Consider the following 19029-nt stretch of genomic DNA (forward strand, 5'->3'; position numbering starts at 1 on the left):
CATTGTAATGTAAATGGCAATTGTGAAGTAAGTGGTGCATGTGTGTGTGTGTGTGTGTGTGTGTGTGTGTGTGTGTGTGTGTGTGTGTGTGTGTGTGTGTGTGTGTGTGTGTGTGTGTGTGTTGTGTGTGTGTGTGTGTGCGTGTGCGTGTGTGCGTGCGTGTGTGCGACTGCGTGTGCGCGGCTGCGCAACAGCGATACGCTATTTCCGTGCTCAGGGCCAGGGACAGACCCAGGCAGCCAGAGACACACAAAGCTACTTAATGAAGTGGTTGCACCACTTAAAAATAAATGTCTTGTTTTTCTTTGCAGATTCCTCTGATGCTGGGTGGGATTACTTTATACAGTATCTGATACAAGGATCATAACAGATGATATGCAGTCTCAGGTAAAGCTATTTTGTTGTCCTTTTGAACTAAATCAGTTCTCTTCAAAACATGCTGATATAATTTGTAAGACAAATACACTTTTATCTGAAGGCAAACATCTGAAGGCAAACATCATAAAATCATAAAAGTCAATCAGCTTAACATTTTGTTGGTGTTACAGTTCTAATTTTGTCTGCTCATTTCTTTGTTTAATCACTTCCAATTTCTTCTCTCCTGATTGGATTACATTACAACATTACAACAAACACTCTAGTCTAGTCTATAGCAATGAGTACTATCAGAATATAGAGCCTATTTAACACTTATTTGTACAAAAATAAATATCACTTACCATACCTTTAAAAAGACAACTCTATTTTATGAACAGGATAGAATTTCCTTGAAAATGACCATGTTTGGGTCACAATTAAGCTCTATTTTTCAAAATGTATCAAAAAAAAAATACAAATAAAATAGCCAAACTACAAGTATAATGCTAATGATAAAATGTCAAAAGGTTAAACATATGACATGCCCCAAAATAAGGACGCCAAGTGATTAACATCAGGCCACAGGAGTGTCCCATGACCTCCAACATCCACACAGAGGTGACAAACTATAAACTCAACCAATCCAGTGTCATACTGTATGACAGTGTCGCTAGCCAAAAGTTAACCGATTTTCAACAAAGAAATGCCACACGTATTTGTTTTTTAGTTTTTTTTTTAGTTTTTTTTTGTGAGCAACACATAACATCACTGATACCCACAGTGGAGAGAGGAGAGAGGTAGACCAGACATCAGCAAACAAAGGTTGAGGGGTGGAACAGTCTCCATGGAGACCAGAGGAGCAGGGGAGTTTAATGCTGCAGGACTTTGAGGTTGACATGACCGACCCCTTCCCGACCCCCTCGGCCCCAGCTCCGCCTCCTGGCCTGAGAATAGGCAGGCCTGCTGAATAGGTAGTTAATGGGCTCATAATGGGCCTATCCTGTTTCAGAGCCCTGTTCCGCACCTTCAATGAGGCCTTTCTGCACGCCACTGCAAGAGAGATGATGAAGTGGGTGGAGCACTTCCCACTGGCTGTTTTAAATACATTTAGGGCCCCTTTCATCGGGGTGTTTTTTTTTCTCTCCAGAGGAAAAGCTATGTCGCTAACAAGTTATCATGACCTCCCTGAGACCCTTTTCTTTGCCTAAGGACAACAGGAGGGCATGCCAGTGCTGTGTTCATGTATTGTTAGTTTTTTTGTCCATTAGAATCTTCTCTATGTTCAGCAACAGGTGGAAGTGGTGGACCATCTTAATGGCTCACGGATCATCTTCTCTGACGATGGAGCTCCGTTGGGTCAGCAGCAGCTCCTAACATCTACAGAGGTGACCCAAGAGGTGGTCATTTCCCCTGGGCTTCCAACTCCTCCACTGAGTCCTTTTCGCTCCGCAAGACTGCCATCTGGGGAGCACAAGGCAAGTAGCACTGTCTCTTGTGTACAGTGTTTATGTCTGCTTAGTTTAAATGTTCATAGAATTCAGCATACAAGTGCTCCTCCCTGTGGAAATGTGAAGCATCACAGTTTAAATGTAAGGCCATGGAACAAAACTTAAAATGCCTGGCGGAAATGGGATTACATTTTATTACATTTTCTTTACTTTTTGCTATGCATTATTTATCTATTACTATTTTATAGTTTTCAGATATTTATACACATTTCAAGGTCTCAGAAATAGTCCAGAGATATTTTTTATCATCGTCGAATGGGACTGAAAACATTTTTTACTATTTATATCTGTTTTGGTTTGCATTCTGCCCCACCCCAGGTCTTGGAGATAAACGGGACCGGCCCAACAAATCCTAGCTTTGGATCATATTATGGCCCATCTCAAACACATGGTAAAGTTGTTTATTTAGTTGATTACTTTGCCGTCTAATCAAATCACAATTGATGGAATGATAGAGAAAAACATCTGGCAGTGAGGGGAGACGTCAGTCCCCTGTGATTAAATTGTCGTTGTTTTGTCACACTGTTAACAAGATGCTAAATAAAATCTGAATTGAATTAAATGTAACGTTGTACAATAGCTTGGCTGTACAGATTTGTTATGTTTCAAATGTGTTTTTTTTACCAGCTTACTAGAGATACTGCAAGTCACTAGCATACTAACTAAAGTATGAATGAATGGACCATTGTAAAGCGCTTTGAGTGACTAAAAGCGCTATAAAAATGCAATCCATTATTATTATTATTATTATTCATACTGTATATTATTCATATACTGTAACTAGTATTAGTATGAACAACATAAAATATCATCCGTATTCAGTAAACACGTATTGATTGACTTCTTGGCTTTTAACCCAGGTTTGTCCAATGGTGTCCAGGCCATGGGCTCAACCACTTTGCCACGCAGATCAGCTCCAAACAGAGAGGAGAGGCTGATCAAATTCTCAGGGATTGGCCCAGTGGATGAGACTGGCATGCCCATCGCCTCAAGATCAGTAAGATGCATATAAAATACCATGTACAATAATAATAATAGTACTAGTAATAACAGCAACATCGTATAGTTTTCTTCTCGGACATACCATCCACAAACATTGCAGTCTGTCGCTTTGAGGCGAGCCTGTCATTTCCCTGCTATGTTGGTACTGTGTTATTTCTTAAAGCCCCTTTCGACACAGTTGTTTGCTTTCCTCAACCCCCTTCTGTCCTTCACCAGAGTGTGAACAAGCCCAGAGACTGGTACAAGAGCATGTTCAGACAGATCCACAAGAAGACTGAGGGTAAGAAACCTCCTCTTTCCCTCCCTCCCCTCTCACACACTCGCTCAATCTCACAGAGAGAATTCCTCTCCGCCAATGTCACGTACAAGTGAGTTGATGCAGGAAAAAGATAATTTGAGAGAAGGCATGAAGAAAGTCGAAGAACCCTGCAGCCTTACATCGTTGCTACCCGTTAACTATAACAATCACTCCCATATCTCAAATCCCAAATCAGGCTGTTAATTTATCTCTGGTTACTGCGTACATAATTGAAACGTAGCCCTTTGTCATTTGTGTGGTGAGGCATATAACTGCAGATCTGCCAAGATTTGAGTGCATGGTGCTGGATGTTTTAGACTAGGGTGTTGTTATCATTCCACTGATGTGTTGTATTCATGAATAGCAAACTGAGGTCATAATCACTCATACTGTAGTGTAGTGTACAGTACCTGACACTATTGAAGTTATGTGTATACCCAATAGGAAAATAAATAAATAATTGAGTTCTGGATCAAGAATAAATCCCCTGGAATGTAACGACTGAATACAGCATCATCATCATCATTTTGAGTTATTGCTGTAGGATTATGACAAATCTACTCGGCCATGAGAACTGCATGGCCCTGTCTTGTTGATTGAACTGGATGACAATTTATGTAATTGCAAGTGAAATATAGTGGTGGGTTAGGGTTACATTTGAATGACTTTTAGTGCACTTAAGTAAACTCCATTGTTCTGTAGTAGTGTACCTAAACCCTTCTTGCCCTATCTGTCTACCAGAACTTGAGGAGCTGGAGGATGCAAAGCGATGGGCATCTGAACGTCAGTAAAACCCTTACACTACCACATTCTAAATGCATCTACAGTCCTGGTTGACTAGATAATAGATCTATTTTCACCATAACTGTTGCATGTTATTCTTCTGTTCTTCAGGGATCCAGTCATCTGCCAATTCAGAAGATGGGAACGAGACAGACAAGAATCTCTTTAGATTAACCCCATATGGAGCGCTCCCTGATTGGTGAGTTTAGTCAAACTTTGTCACTCTTTCAAGTACACTCTAAAATCCTTAGTCTAACCAAGTGAAATGAACACTGGAGATGTTGCCAATACATTTACACATTGCTGGGTTGATGAGCCTGAAGATATAACGACAAAAAAACAAGGATTACGTGTTAAATGTTCTTGGATCCTTCCACCTGGGAAAGTCTGGAAGTGAAGAATGCCTTGACTTTTATGTGAATACCAGCTTCAATCCAGCCTGTGAGCAATAGGGGGTGGCAAGTTTGGATTTGTTGTTACAGGTACTGACAATGAAACGATGATTAAATAGCTGTCCACGGTGTGTGTGTGTGTGTGTGTGTGTGTGTGTGTGTGTGTGTGCGTGTGCGTGTGCGTGTGCGTGTGCGTGTGCGTGTGCGTGTGCGTGCGCGTGCGTGTGCGTGTGCGTGTGCGTGTGCGTGTGCTTGCTTGCTTGTTGGGGAGTTGTCTTTCAGGAGTAAGGATGTAGATAAGCTGTCAGATGCAGGAAAGCAGCACCCTCAACCCAAGAGCATATATGACTTTGAGCCTGGACAACCCAAGAGCATATATGACTTTGAGCCTGGACAGAACACCACCTCAGAGAACCACAGCCAGGTGAGGCCATTCCAAAGAGCCATGATGTCACACCAATTAGTAAAGAAATCCAGGATGTTCGTTTCCTAGTGGTGACCTGCATATGTCATTTCTGAAAGATGTTTTCTTGTTTTCCTCGTGTCTCCTAAAAAGAAATAAAAAGAAAGGAAAATAAAAAGCATGTAAATAAATTTAAAATCTGAATTGAATTAAATCTAGCATTGTACAATAGCTTGGCTTTAGAGATGTGTTATGTTTCAAATGTGGTGCAGTTTTTTTACTGGCTTACTAGAGATACTGCAATTCATATATGCATATACTGTATATTATTCATATACTGTATACTCCAAGCTGCTAAGATTAATAATGGGCGATTGTTGGATTTGAAATTTGAAATGCCTGGTAAAACCTTAATAAATACTTCCTTCACCATGAGTTTGTGGGGGTGAAACAGGATGGTCACCTTTTTGCTATGGATTAAGTTGTGTCAATACCCCAGGAATGTTTCAGTTGAGTGCAATTGAAAGTCTTCTTAGGTGAGGTCATTCAGTGGTCAGTGCCCCTTCTTCTTGTGTGCTTGTATCTGCTTTTATTGAAAGAGATCTGTACCATTCTCTCATAGAATTATATACATAGACATGAGTTACTTTTTGGTATGCTACTATAAATAAGTAATTTACAACCTGGTGACAGTGGCACTATGACCCTGTATGTTTGTTCATTGCTGGGGCTGTGTCACAGATTCTCTTTTATCATCTTTGGTGTGCATGAGGTACAGTGATTGAGTGTGCACCTTTTCTTGTGTACGGTATGTGTACATGCCCCCGTGTATAAATACCTCAGGTGATTTAGAGAGCAGAGCATTTGTCTGGGCCTTAGCTTTTGAATGGCTCTTGTCACAATGTCCCAGATCTGGTGCAAATTGAGCCGAGCGTCTGTGCGTGTGAAGAGAAGGAATCTTTGTTTCCACTCCCCCATGGGAGCTGAGGCGTCTTGTGATCCGTATTATGGTGTTAACCTCTTGTGGTGAGTAATGGCTCACAGCATGAAGACTTATTTAATTTCCTTTAGATGGCAGGAAAGAAGGGGTTGTCGTCCTTTCTTGCCATCCCCACTGGACAGGGCTTTATAAAAACCAATGAGCACACAGGCCATATCAGGTGCTGCAGCTCTTCACAATGACATCATGAGTTGTGATCAGAGTGAAGATGACTATTGACTGAGGGAAAGGCTTGGGTGTTTAAGATAAATACTTTAAGCCAAGAAACATGCAAAAACAAAACTTTTGAGAGCAGGGACTCTGTGGTTCCTGTCCAGCCAAACCTTTTAAAGAAGTACTTGATAGAATCATGTGATGGAAGCCTAGGTTATTACCCCATAAGTCTTTGTAAAGTAGGGAGGAAGGGAATTTTGGCTGGCCCTCTTAGTGCCTTTGGCAGACGGTCATAGTGCTTATAGACTAAATCAAGTAAATCAAGTTCACTATAATTTGGACTGAAGAAACATACTTGTGGGCGCTTCCTGAGCCCTTGTTTGTGCTGATGTCTATACAAGCCAACCTGAGATCCAGCCTGACAAGCTGTCTCAAAGATCCAGAATGTATTTGGCTAGTATCTCTCCACCACAGTTCTTAAAATCGTTGTTTTGTGCATGGGAAATAAGTGTCGTTGCTTTTGATATGCCATCGTATTAGAAAATGAATGCATGTTTTATATCAATATTTGTAAACACAAAACACAAATAGACACATAATAGAGGTGGTATAGTAATGCAATTAATGTAATTGATATAATAGATTGAGGTTATAAAGTATAGTGCCGGTAGTGTCAAGTTGTTTCTTTATATCAATGGCTTGCTAATACTTTCCTTGTACAACTAGCATCTTAATCGCCTTATATTGTCTCAGCAGAGTTTTAATTAAAACATTGAAATAAAACTCTCTCCTTGAGAAGCTCCTTGTACTAAATACTCAAATATCAACTTCTAAATACTGTTTGTTTGTTTGTTTGTTTGTTTGTCCTTAGGATCATCTGCCCTTGCGAAAACAAGTTGAGAATCCTCGTTCCCCCTCGATAGAGGTGAGCAGCAGTGTTGTCCACATACTTTAAAAGCAGCCCTGGTTAGCTCCAAATAATCTAATTACGTATTAGTTGTTTAACTTTACCCTTTCGACTCCAACGCTGCTGTGGCTCAGGCCAGCCTGGTCTCTGAACTGAGCCGGTTTGAGGCTGAGCTGGACTCGGAGATCCAGGGTCTGGAGCGGAAGCTTTCCCAGAAGAAGCAGCGTCGAGGCCCGGGTGAGGTACTGAGCCCCCCTCCTCCTCAATCTCTTTGCTGAAGCATCCCCGTTGCTCCCAATCACACAGAATCCTTACTCAAACTTTATCCCTCACCTGCACCCACCTACCTGATAGGCCAAACGTCTCAGAGTGACCACCTTCTGCTTCTCCTGCCCGTCTTGCACTTGGATGAGCCTTCTATCCTAATCTCCTGCCTGTAACCTCCCCTCCCCACTCCCGAAGTCCCCAGCAAACACAAATCTGCCTGCCCATGAATCAGTTTTTTTTTGTTCAACGCTGACAGAAATAGATCTACTTTATTACTTTTTTAGCAGACTGTTGCTTGTTTTTAGAAGGAGATTTGAATGATGTCCTCCTCAGTGAATGAAGTTGATTGCCATGCTTGAGTCTTGCTTGATTTTAATCAGCTTTGTGTGATGTAATTGTACTTCACATTAAAAGAAATGCTTTGAAACAAATTCTAAGCAGTACCTCCTCCTGTATTCAGAGGAGTGTAGGACCCAGGGGATTTCTACAGTACCTCCATTGGGAGTGGTTACCACCTCCACTCTTTTCTAAGTTGTTGTGAGATTTCCTCAGTGCTTTAAGACCCAGTAATGTGAGTGGTGCTGCGGTGGACAGCATTTTAATGCAAACCTCTGCTTCCAGGAAGCCCGAAGCACTGACCCAGGACCTGCCGTGGGGACATGGATCATACAGGATAAGTGAGTGACAGATGTATGAAATTACTACCGGTAGGATTACTTTATTTAGTAAAAGTATGTATATAGCATATGGTTTTTTAATATTATGTTTTTTTAAAACAATGTTGATGTTATGACACATTTGTATTGTGTCTGCTGTTCTGCCACTCATTCATAACCTGTCATTGGTTGTTAGTTTTATATAAAAAAGAAAAAGAAAAGAAAGGCAAATCTTTGCAGGCATCAGATCAGGCATAAAAGTTCAGTGTTTACCATTGAGACTGCTGTACACTGTATTGTATTGGCTCAGGTTTTGTTTTGTCACACTGCTGTTTAATTACAGTTGTTTTGGTACAAAAGGGTGGGACTCTCCCATTCTCCCATTAATAATACGTACTGCACTGCCCCTCCATTCTAGAGCCCAGAAGCTATTCAGTTAAGAGTAATGAAATGCCAACCAAATGCAAGTCATGTGACTCTGGAGAGATGTTTTGTAGTGCGACTTCCTGCTGCTTGTCTGTTCTGTGTGTTATGTGTCTGCATCCAGCAGACAGCCTCAAGTCATGTTAAAAACAGGACAGGTTAATGGATAGGCTTGGGTTAATCACCACATACCTGACCTCATCTGAGACCAACTCCCAGCCTCTTAATCCAGTTAGGTATTGCTTCATCAAGTGAGAATACCTGAAAACTTGCCATCATGCATATACTGCTGACTGCTATTTAAAAGTAACAGTAACAGTAATTATGGACCATTGCCAAACAGCAAAGGAACCTCCCCAAACTGTGCAGGGGTTTCTACTTTCTCCTAGTTGGATTGGTGATTTGTACGCATGTGGCTCGTTGGACATTCTGCCCTAAATGTGGTTGAACTTTAACCACTTAAACCTTTCCCCCTCTATCATAACCCATTAAAACCGCAAAGCATCTGTGTCATTTTTTATTTTAGCTTTGACTCTTCAAAAATAGCAGACATACAAGCTTGCCCTTGTACATCTGTTAATTTTTGAAAATGTCTGAAACATCTTGAAAGTGTGAAAACTTTAAACTACTGATTTAGACGCCATTTGTAGAATCTGCCTCAGGTCTTATTGGGTTCATGTATTCACCAAAAATAGCTGATCTACAACCTTACGATGCGTTATGAGTGTTGAGCTAGATCAGATATTTTTTCCCAAATGTTTACCTATTTTCAGATTTTTCACCAAATGTTTGCCAATTATGACATGCCCAGAATAGTGTAGGGTTCATGTGGTAACTATTTGACGTGTAATATGTGTTGGTTGACAAGGGCAGCATTCTACTTTTTTTTTTTGTTTACCCAGTGTGTACTGCATTCCGGGATGGTTCAAACTTTGTTGTTTGCTAGGTTGAGATCATGTGTTTTTGCCAAGTGACCACTTGTCTACCAGGTGGCTGAAGGGGGTCTGTTAATGTGCCTGTTGCTAAGGAGATGTGAAATGGGGAAAAATCGTAGCTTTTTACTGCTTCCTGTCATTCAGACAAGTTACTTGGCTTCAGGCAGCTGTATCCAGCTGTAGTGCAACACAACCAATGGAGGAAAGTAACTAAGTACATTTTATTCAAATACTATACTTTTACTTTACTTGAGTATGTAAATATTTCAATACTTTATACTACACCACTACATCTCAGAGGTAAATATTGTACTTTTTACTCCACTACAAGTAGTGGAAAATCTTTGTTACAAGTTACTTTAAATTTAGATTAGAAAACATGCATTAACCAATTAAGCCCTGTTTTTTTACTTCAGCTGTTCGAAAATAGCCGTAGACACATTCTCGAATTATTTGAGTACTATGGGACTTTAAATATATTTTGAATACAGGACTTTTACTTGTAACATTGTGGTATTGATACTTTTACTTTTAAAAATAATGAGTGCATATCACTGGCAGTTGTGGGTAGTAAACTCGGGTTTAATGAATGTCTCGGTTCATCTCATCACCACTGTGGGAGGTTATGTACCTCCTAGTCTACCCATGAACATGAAAATATGTGCTTATTGAAGCATGGCAAATCATTTTCACGAGGATCAAAGTCAGTCAAGAAGACTGATTGCAGGAGACACCTACTGTACTATCATCTGCATGATGTACTGGCTATTCACAAACATCCATCTCTTCTCCGTCTGATCAGTTACTCTAACTAGATGCAGTGTGTCCGTCCGTGCGTGCACGAGCGAGTGAGACACACACACACACACACACACACACACACACACACACACACACACACACACACACACACACACACACACACACACACACACACACACACACACTCGTTCGTTCTCTCACACTCTCTTATCAGGGACCCTCTCGTTGAGCACTGAGTGGGATCATCTTTGAAGGGACCAGACAGCATCATTGTTATATTAATTCTTTCCTCCTGTTCTCTTTCTCAGCTTTTTGACAGCACCAAAGCAGCCCCTCCAGCGTTCTATTTCCCCATCATCCTCTCCAGCTCAGAGGACAGCCACAGCTCCCACACATGGTAAAGATGTGTTCTTTAGCAGAGAATGAACAATGTGACCATCAACAGTATATCCCAGTATGTGAGGTCTACATATAATTGTGCACTCTTCCCTGTTCCCTGTAACAGACATGCAGTCTGTATTTTAGTTGAATCTCTGCCATGGCTGGGTCTGAGTGGTATTATTTAGAGTAATAGTTGTAATAGTAATAGTAACTGACTGACTGGCTGGCTTGCTGACTGGCCGGCCGGCCGGCTGGCCAAATACAATCCATTACAAATATGCTTTATGTACAGTTGCATCATTAAATGATCCAGTTCTTGAATGATGTGCTTGTTCCAGTTGAGTTCATTGATATCCTCTACAAGACATTTACTGTACAGTACAGTAATCAAGTCTCTAATCTAATATGTTTTGATGAAAGTTTCCAGTAATTCAATAGAGCGCTCATGGAATCATGATTCCTTTTCACTGCCTCTGTTGTCTGCTTGACTGGTATGACAGATTGTATGAGGTTGATGCAGGCACGAAGAGGTCTCCTGGCATTAGTATAGGAACAGAGGTTGCATGGGCGGGGAGGAAGCACCGAAACAGAGGAAAGTGGAATTTGTCCGGAAGACCTGATTAAAGATTAGCTTTATCCAATAGTTTTTCTTGGAAATTAGTCCAGAGAGAGCCAGCTGCAAACATTTGTATACTTAACATAGCATGCAGTGAACTGTTTCCAGCTTTAAGTTCCTTCCACCAAATGCACTTGGTAAAGCTTTGATTACTTTTCCAGTACAACAATGGGTTCCAAAATAAAGTTTGGAAAAATGTATTTAATAAGAAACCATCTTGCTGACCATTCATGTACTTGATATACTTGAATGCTTTTATATCTGCTGTGTTTTGCCTCCTTCATTTTGCTCTACAGTAGAACACCTCTCCCCAGCACATGACACAATGGAGCTCCCAGCCAAGAGAGAGGAGAAGAAGGTATGTTCATGAGACCATCGTAACTGAAGGTCTGGTGAACTGTGAAATGTGACCCCCCCATGTTTTCTATGTGTTTTAAGCTTTGGTATTTCACACTTTGTGGTCTGAATGAATTATTCGTATTGTGCAAAAGTCCAATTGATAAAAGGTTATATGAGCTCCAGTTGTTCTATGATGAACCTTTTTGTGTTTCTTTGTACAGATGAAAGCAGCAAGAGCCAAGTTCAATTTCCAGGCCCAGTCTCCAAAGTGAGTGAAAAAATGTAATTATGGTGTTTTACATTTGTTAAAAGAATAACTCCTTCAGTGACTCCGTCACACCACCATATATGGCCGTCAGTCGTCACGCCTCGTGACACGTCACGCCACCATATATGGTCGTCAGTCCATCACGCCTCATGACACACTCCATATATGGCCATCTCCATATATGAAGATCACGACACTGACCTCATCAAACCCTGAATAGCCATACATAGAGAAGACTGGACCATCACCTAGATCTGCATATATGGAGCCAGCCAGCAACTCTACATCTGACCTCAAACCTCAAACCCTTGATCATAGAGAGAGAGAGCTGGTTAGGAAAACCCCAAACGAAATTGAGGTGTATTTCATTGGTATTGCAGAAAAAAAATTCCCAACTAAAAAACATGTTTCTAATTTATATAAAGCACTGGATGATGTTTCTCAAAATACATGGTACATTAAGGATAAATGGGAATTGGAATTAAATATAATAATTGAAGACAAAACCTGGGAGGACATGTGTGAAGGTTGTCACAAGGGAATAAATAGCCAGTTGTGGAAGGAATTTGATTGGAAACTCAAAACTAGATATTTCAATACTCCTCTGGTCATTTCTTCATACGTGAAAACACCATCCATAGAATTATGTTGGAGAAATTGTGGGGGAGTTGGAGACCATACACACATTTTTTGGGATTGTCCAATAATTTCAGGGTTCTGGAAAAATGTTAAAAAGGAAATTGAAAGGTGTTTGGGGTTGAATATTCCTTCTGGACCCGAGTTATTTCTGCTGGGAATTATACCCGAGGAGTTGCGTGGATGGAGTTACATATTAAGGATACTTTTACTGATTGCTAAGAAAATGATAACAGTAAATTGGAGGGAGGTAAAACCACCTACTATAACCCAATGGAAACAGAGACTGAAGCAGGTTTATATAATGGAGGAAATGACGGCAAGGTTACAATTAAAAATGGAAAGTTTCATACTTAAATGGACTTCTGTAATATTGTACTTGGGTGTTTCGGTGTATGTGTAGAGGTCTAAGAGTGCTGAGTAGGGGTTGTTGAGTCTATAAAAATGCTTCGTATGTTGGATATCTGCTGTATATTGTATTGTATTGTGAGTCGTGTCTCCTGCTGTTCCCTGCCTTGTCCTGTACTGTCTGAGGAATGCTGTGTTTTTGAAGTTTGTCAAGCTGTTTTTCTTTGATTTCTTTTATTGTCTCTGTTTTTGTTATGTATTTTTGTTTTCTTGTATTCACATTTATGTTTGATTTCTGTTTCATTGTTCGTGTTTCATTTTTTGAAATAAAAACAAAGTTCAAAAAAAAAAAAAACCTCAAACCCTTATCCATATATGGAGCTGACCTGTTCTGACATTTCAAATGATAATCCTTCCCCACCTGTCTTTCCCTTTCGATGTATTAAAATACACATGCTAAAGTATGTAGCATACTGTATAGCTGCTACAAATGCATACACTGTACTATGCATTTACACAGTACAGTATTTTGTACAATTATCTTCCTACATGCAAGGTTCACTTTTGAAACTATTGGGAAAGCGTTTCTCGTAATCAAAACAGTACACCCCTCATGCAATGTATTTATTTAAAATTGCACCCCCTTTTCTCTTTCCAGAGAACTGACTCTGCAGAAAGGGGACATTGTTTACATTCACAGACAGGTGGATGCTAACTGGTTTGAAGGGGAGCATCATGGGAGAGCTGGCATTTTCCCCACAACTTATGTGGAGGTATGTATGTTTATGTCAATTTATTTTATGTCTTTATTTTGAGTAAGGAGTAAGGACTGCATACATTTGTTCCACAGCAGTGATAGATACAATTAAGCAATAACTCACAACAGGCGATGTTATATTATATCATCACACCTTAGGCCCAACATGAAGCAGTTACCAAATGGCAACATGAAAATCATAATTTAACAAAGTTCATGGCAAAAAAGTTAAAGGCACTCAAATTAAAAAGCTTTAATTGGTTGCAAAGGAAGAAATACAGTAACAGTGTTACAGAACTGTACAAATAAGGCAGACTTCATAACCATGGTATATGGTCATTATACCATACCGATCAGATTGTGTGATTTGACCGACCCGTTTCATAATGTTCAGGGCAGTACATACAGGACAATACATAATTATGATAAAAGATGAATGGATGGATAGGGACTTTAACCACTTTGTCTGAGTACCATAATGTTTATTATCTAAATAGACTACGGTATGTCGTCCTTCCGCAGATTCTGTCCGCTACAGAGAAACCTACTCCCATCAAGTCACCGACCATCCAGGTATTAGACTATGGGGAGGCCGTGGCTCTGTACAACTTCAATGCTGACCTACCTGTGGAGCTGTCTTTTCGCAAGGTGAGCATTGACTTTGTTCATATCATCTATCATATTAATTACATAATCTGTCATGGGGCTCAACTGGACGAGGAAGTTATATTGATTCACTCATTGATATAACTTACTTTTTTTGAGTGGTGTAAACCACTCCTACAACTGGCTTTGTTATTGTTGAGTGGTGTAAACCACTCCTACAACTGGCTTTGTTAGTGCAGAAAAAATGAGCATGGTTGCTATGTTCACCCTGTTCACCCGGGTGTGATTTCATTACGTCAGACATGATTTCATTACGTCAGACATGATTTCATTACGTCAGACAGGCTATATTACACCACTCAGTTCACACGGGTGTGATTTTTTGAGTGGTGTAAACCACTCCTACAACTGGCTTTGTTAGTGCAGAAAAAATGAGCATGGTTGCTATGTTCACCCTGTTCACCCGGGTGTGATTTCATTACGTCAGTCAGGCTATATTACACCACTCAGTTCACACGGGTGTGATTTTTGAGATACATTTGCAAATAGCCTTCTGAATTTGAGATTATGCTTCAGGGGGTTGAAATTATCCTATGAGGTAAATTGTGTTTCTCATGCGACTTATGCTGTTGTCCTCTAGGGAGAGATGATCAGTGTGACCAGGCGTGTTGACGACCAGTGGCTAGAGGGAAGGATCCCAGGCACCAGCCGGAATGGCATCTTCCCCGCCAACTATGTCCAGGTCAACAAGATGCCCCGCACCAAATACTCTACTGATGAATACTCATCAGGTCCCATGTCTCCTGGCTCTCCTGGGCCCCAAAGTCCAGGACGCCCGCTCCACTCACCCTGCCCCCGATCACCGCTCTCCCCTCTCACCCCCACCTCCCTCAGCCCCGAACCTAGTCACTCCCCCCTGAAGCCGTCCTCACCCGTCCCGTACGGCTGCACAGGTTCACAGTCACGCTCACCCACCCAGGCATCCCCATACAGGGAAACAGCCAGTATCGGGCTTCACGGCACCTCCAACCCCGCTTCACCCACCAGCCAGAACAGCCACTGGGGCGGATCGTATTCAGCTAACCAGAACTCCGTGGCCAGAGCTGTCTCACCTTCTGCTCTGTCATCAGCATCTCTGCACAGAGTAGGAGCAGACACAACCACCACCTCCAGATACACTGATATCACACAGGTCTGCACTCCCTGCTTTACGGTAGAAAGGCACTGCATGATCACACACTTAAACTGGTATAATTGACGACTTTCTTTCCAAACTGTTACATTATTGAAAACAGTAATATTTGATGTATTTAAAAAACAACAATGATTATATTCTCAAAATCCAAACTAGTTTGAAAAGCAATGATGTAGATTGCTCATAACTTTAAATGTCACCCATAACCTTTTTTTATATTTTATGTTTTTTCAAATAGTGTATAACTTTTAGGATTATTAGGATTAGGATAATTTAGGATTTATAATTTTTTGGTCCAAGTAGTGGATTATTCGCTGGTTCCTAAAATATCATATTTCATAATGTATACATCAAATAAAGTTTCCATTTCTTCTAGGGTGGAATAGCAAAACAAGATGCTCAGTCTAATCCACATGTAAACTCATTGCCCCAAATACAAGTGTCCAATAACACTGGGTCGGCCGTGGTTCCAAACCAACCGTAAGTGTATGATATTCATTTATTTAATAATTTATGTATTTATTTATGTTTAAACCAAAATCACATGTTTTCCTGTATAGTTTCAATCAATCATTGCAGCCTCAATGGATCAGTAATTCAGGCCATTTGATTGGTTCCGTGTTATCCAATTCAGATACAAAGCTGTTTACAACTATAAACCACAGAATGCTGATGAGTTGGAGTTGAGAGAAGGTGACATTGTACAAGTAATGGAGAAATGTGATGATGGCTGGTTTGTAGGTAAGGAGCTAATGTTGGTGACCTTTTAATACCATAATGTGTACGAGTCTTCCCTCTAGTGGACTCAATGGAATATTACAGGACTTACTTCCAATTCTGACAATGGACTTTGAATGTGCAGACACTGTCTGTAGAACAGGGGTTCCCAAACCTTTTCAGCTCGAGACCCAAAAGAGAAATTTGTACCAAAGCCCTATTGAATAAATAGCAGATCTACATGCTCACAACATGCTTCCTGTGAGCTTGTAGATCTGCTAGCTTCACTATTTCTAGAAGAAAAAAATCAATTATTATTATTATTTTTGAGCGGTGCCTAACCGCTCCAACTAACAGTCCATCCGTCCCTATGTATATACCTGTATGTCCGTTTGAGTACAGACAGTAGTGCTGGGTGACCTGGGGTGGCACTGTTGGACGGTGTGGCCGTGTGAACCTCCTGATTGGGACTCGCACACATTAACTATAACAATGAAAGTAGTTGCACCGCTCAGTTCAGACAGGTCTGATTTTGTTACATTTCTGGGGGAAGATTTATGGAAATCTTTTGAAATAATGTACTTGTGAGTGATCCAATGTTTCATCGCTGTAAGGCTTGTATCTCTATAGTTTTTTTCTCCTTTGTATTGCATTATTTTCACTTTTCCCGTATTGCGTTTCTCCACAGGTACGTCAGAACGGACTCGTGCCTTTGGGACTTTCCCAGGGAACTATGTAGCACCTGTTTAAGTCCCTCACTTCCTGCCTGCCCACAGCCAGCCACCTGGACTGATACGATTTAGTCCAGTGTGCTTTAAACAGCAAGCTAATCACTCCAGCCTTCATGACCAAGCCTTGCTCTGCACTTCGACACTTCCTGTAGCACCCAGCACACCCAAACCTGGTTTTGTCTGCAGGCCTGCATGTTCACTCTGACCAGAGACCAGCACAGCTGCTCTGCTCTGTTTCCCAGAAGCAGAGGTGAAAGCAGGAACATTGTCTGGTTACTCACCTCACCTCTTTGCGTGCGTGCGTGCCGTGCATGCGTGCGTGCGTGCCGTGCGTGCGTGCGTGCGTGCGTGTGTGTGTGCGTGTGCCTGCATGCGTGCGTGCTTACCCAGTGTGTGCATGCGTGAGCGTGCGTGCGTGTTCCACAGAGCTTTGGCATGTGGAGCACACACACAGTGTACACCACTTGAGAGGAGAGAGCGAATACCGATGAGACTGTTTTAAGAAACAAAGAATGGATTTTTTGGGGGTCCCTCAACTATTTGCAGCTGGAGGAAATTTGACATTCTGCCTCAAAGGACAACAACACTCCTCATGTGGTCATATCATATTCCCTCACACTGTGTGCGTGTGTGCTCACAGTATGGTGCTACAGACTGCTTTATTGTCACCAACTGTGCCATGGCAAATCACAAAATGCCTGAGAAAAGGAACCACATTTTGATGTCACGTGATGATGTGATGAATTCTACTTTAAAATGTTTTCCCAAAATTGTATTTCAGATCTTTGAAAGTATCCTGTGAATTCGAGGCTACGTACAACAATGTGACCATCGGTAGACAACTTTGTGCTTTAAATAGTAACTTAGTAAGAACAGATGGCTTCAGTGATGTTTGTTAAGCTTCCAGCCTTCCATAAAAATATGTTTGAGCAAATTAAATTTATGAGGAAAACAGTCTTAAAGTTATTTATTCTGGCATTTCGTCTTTATCAATTCTGTAACGGAATGCCCTCCACGAGCAGAGGAATGTCAAATTTGAATGTAGAGGGGAAATGCCAATCAGAAGGAAAATGACTAGGTTGTATGAACATTTAAGATTGATGATATGCTGATTCAAAGCCAAAACATCTGTCAGATCACATTAACAACTGTCCATCCATTTTACTACAATCTTGATAAACCGTCCACAGCAAATGAATGGTGTCCTAAATGTATTGCATTTTTTTTAATAATGTTTGTATTAATTGTAACATTTCCCTAGATTACTTTTAGAAACACACCCCAAAATGCTACTGGATGTTTCTACTGCAAACTGTGTTTGCTATAGCTATTTTTCACAGCACTTTCTTTGCTTATCAATTTAACACTCTCACTTGGCCAAAATAAATTGGCCATTTTGATGGCAAGACTGACTAAGAAATCCTATCATGAAGTCATTTGCAATGTCAACTTCACTGTTAATGATTCTTCGTGTAGGCCTAGTAGACACAAAAGATGATTGTACAGTCTTTAAGCCTTTGTTTTCTTTTAAATTAAAAGTATAATATATTTTCCTCATAAAACAATGTATTTCAATATATGGTACGCATACTTTTTTGTAATAATTTGAATAAAAATTACAGAGTGATATCAAAATGATGTTGATGTAGTTTTATTTGATTATTTTTGTTAGAATTAGGCTACAGTTGGCAGACATATTAGAAGAGTATTTAACCTACTATACAGCATAGAATCTCCATCAATGTTATTACAAGCTACAATGTTATGTTATCAACATTTAATTTAATCAACACAATACTATTATGCTAAAGTGCGCCATCTAGTGGCCAGTAGTCATACAAATGTACTGCATCAACTTTAATGATGAGAACGTATACTGTAAATTCCTTTGGACTGACATAATTCATTACGGTTTAAACACGTAATATTGAAGGACACAGGTCGACTGGGAACCTAAACATTGTGGGCACCTCAATGATAAATTGGCATTTTTTTTCCCTAAATGTAAAAATAAATAAAAAACAAATCACACTCGTGTGAAGTGAGGGGCGCTCTTATCATCATCACATTCCGGCCAATGACTTTTGGCTTCCTCACCTTTCTATCCTCACTTTATCCTCACTTTTTAAGCCCTCGGCCAGTATCTCTATGGGGTACACACAAACACACAAAGCTAGGCATAGGAGGGCCAAGCGCCCCTCAAAAATAAAAACAATATGCTTTAGAAAATTGTCCGAAATAATGCAAAAGTTGGCCTTTGATTGCACAGTAGACTAGTCCCTACATAATATGAGACCTAGATTTCTAGGCTATGCACTGGTTTACTATGTTTGAAGCAATTGTAGAAATATTAGGCTTTAATGTAGCAAATAGAAAATGATTTAACCCCCCTCCCCATTTATAGGCAAGATAGGGGTGGAAATGTTTAGAATGAGGGTTAACTGCTGCTGTAGCCTATGGTTTTAAAAGCTGGTGCTGGTGCAGCAGAACGGAACCACAATGGAAACAAGCTTTTTGTGTTAAACCTTTTAGTTTTAACAATCATTGTAAATCGTACCTCTGTACAAATTGCAAACTGTTAATAAAGTA

The 19029-nt window shown here is 40.5% G+C and overlaps 1 protein-coding gene across 9 annotated transcripts in view; it reads left to right on the plus strand.

The window, feature by feature from the left end:
* Positions 1-18069, plus strand: part of sorbs3 (sorbin and SH3 domain containing 3) — a 40579-nt gene extending 22510 nt beyond the window's left edge. For 5 of the 9 annotated variants that reach the window (XM_079515919.1, XM_079515920.1, XM_079515918.1 and 2 more), the window contains exons 2-21: positions 312-387; positions 1644-1832; positions 2184-2256; positions 2726-2862; positions 3084-3147; positions 3907-3948; positions 4060-4147; positions 4623-4764; positions 6768-6821; positions 6938-7045; positions 7692-7747; positions 10155-10243; positions 11140-11201; positions 11404-11450; positions 13093-13207; positions 13714-13839; positions 14438-14989; positions 15369-15472; positions 15627-15733; positions 16398-18069. In XM_079515919.1, coding sequence (XP_079372045.1) covers positions 376-387; positions 1644-1832; positions 2184-2256; positions 2726-2862; positions 3084-3147; positions 3907-3948; positions 4060-4147; positions 4623-4764; positions 6768-6821; positions 6938-7045; positions 7692-7747; positions 10155-10243; positions 11140-11201; positions 11404-11450; positions 13093-13207; positions 13714-13839; positions 14438-14989; positions 15369-15472; positions 15627-15733; positions 16398-16459 — 2229 coding nt within the window. In that variant the 5' untranslated portion in view covers positions 312-375 and the 3' untranslated portion in view covers positions 16460-18069. The remainder of the gene's footprint in view (positions 1-311; positions 388-1643; positions 1833-2183; positions 2257-2725; positions 2863-3083; positions 3148-3906; positions 3949-4059; positions 4148-4622; positions 4765-6767; positions 6822-6937; positions 7046-7691; positions 7748-10154; positions 10244-11139; positions 11202-11403; positions 11451-13092; positions 13208-13713; positions 13840-14437; positions 14990-15368; positions 15473-15626; positions 15734-16397) is intronic. The other 4 variants (XM_079515924.1, XM_079515922.1, XM_079515923.1 and 1 more) reach the window with 1 other exon arrangement.
* The last annotated feature ends 960 nt before the right edge of the window (positions 18070-19029 follow it).

The sequence above is a fragment of the Electrona antarctica genome (assembly GCF_951216825.1).
Source record: "Electrona antarctica genome assembly, chromosome: 12".
In the NCBI taxonomy this organism is placed as follows: domain Eukaryota; kingdom Metazoa; phylum Chordata; class Actinopteri; order Myctophiformes; family Myctophidae; genus Electrona; species Electrona antarctica.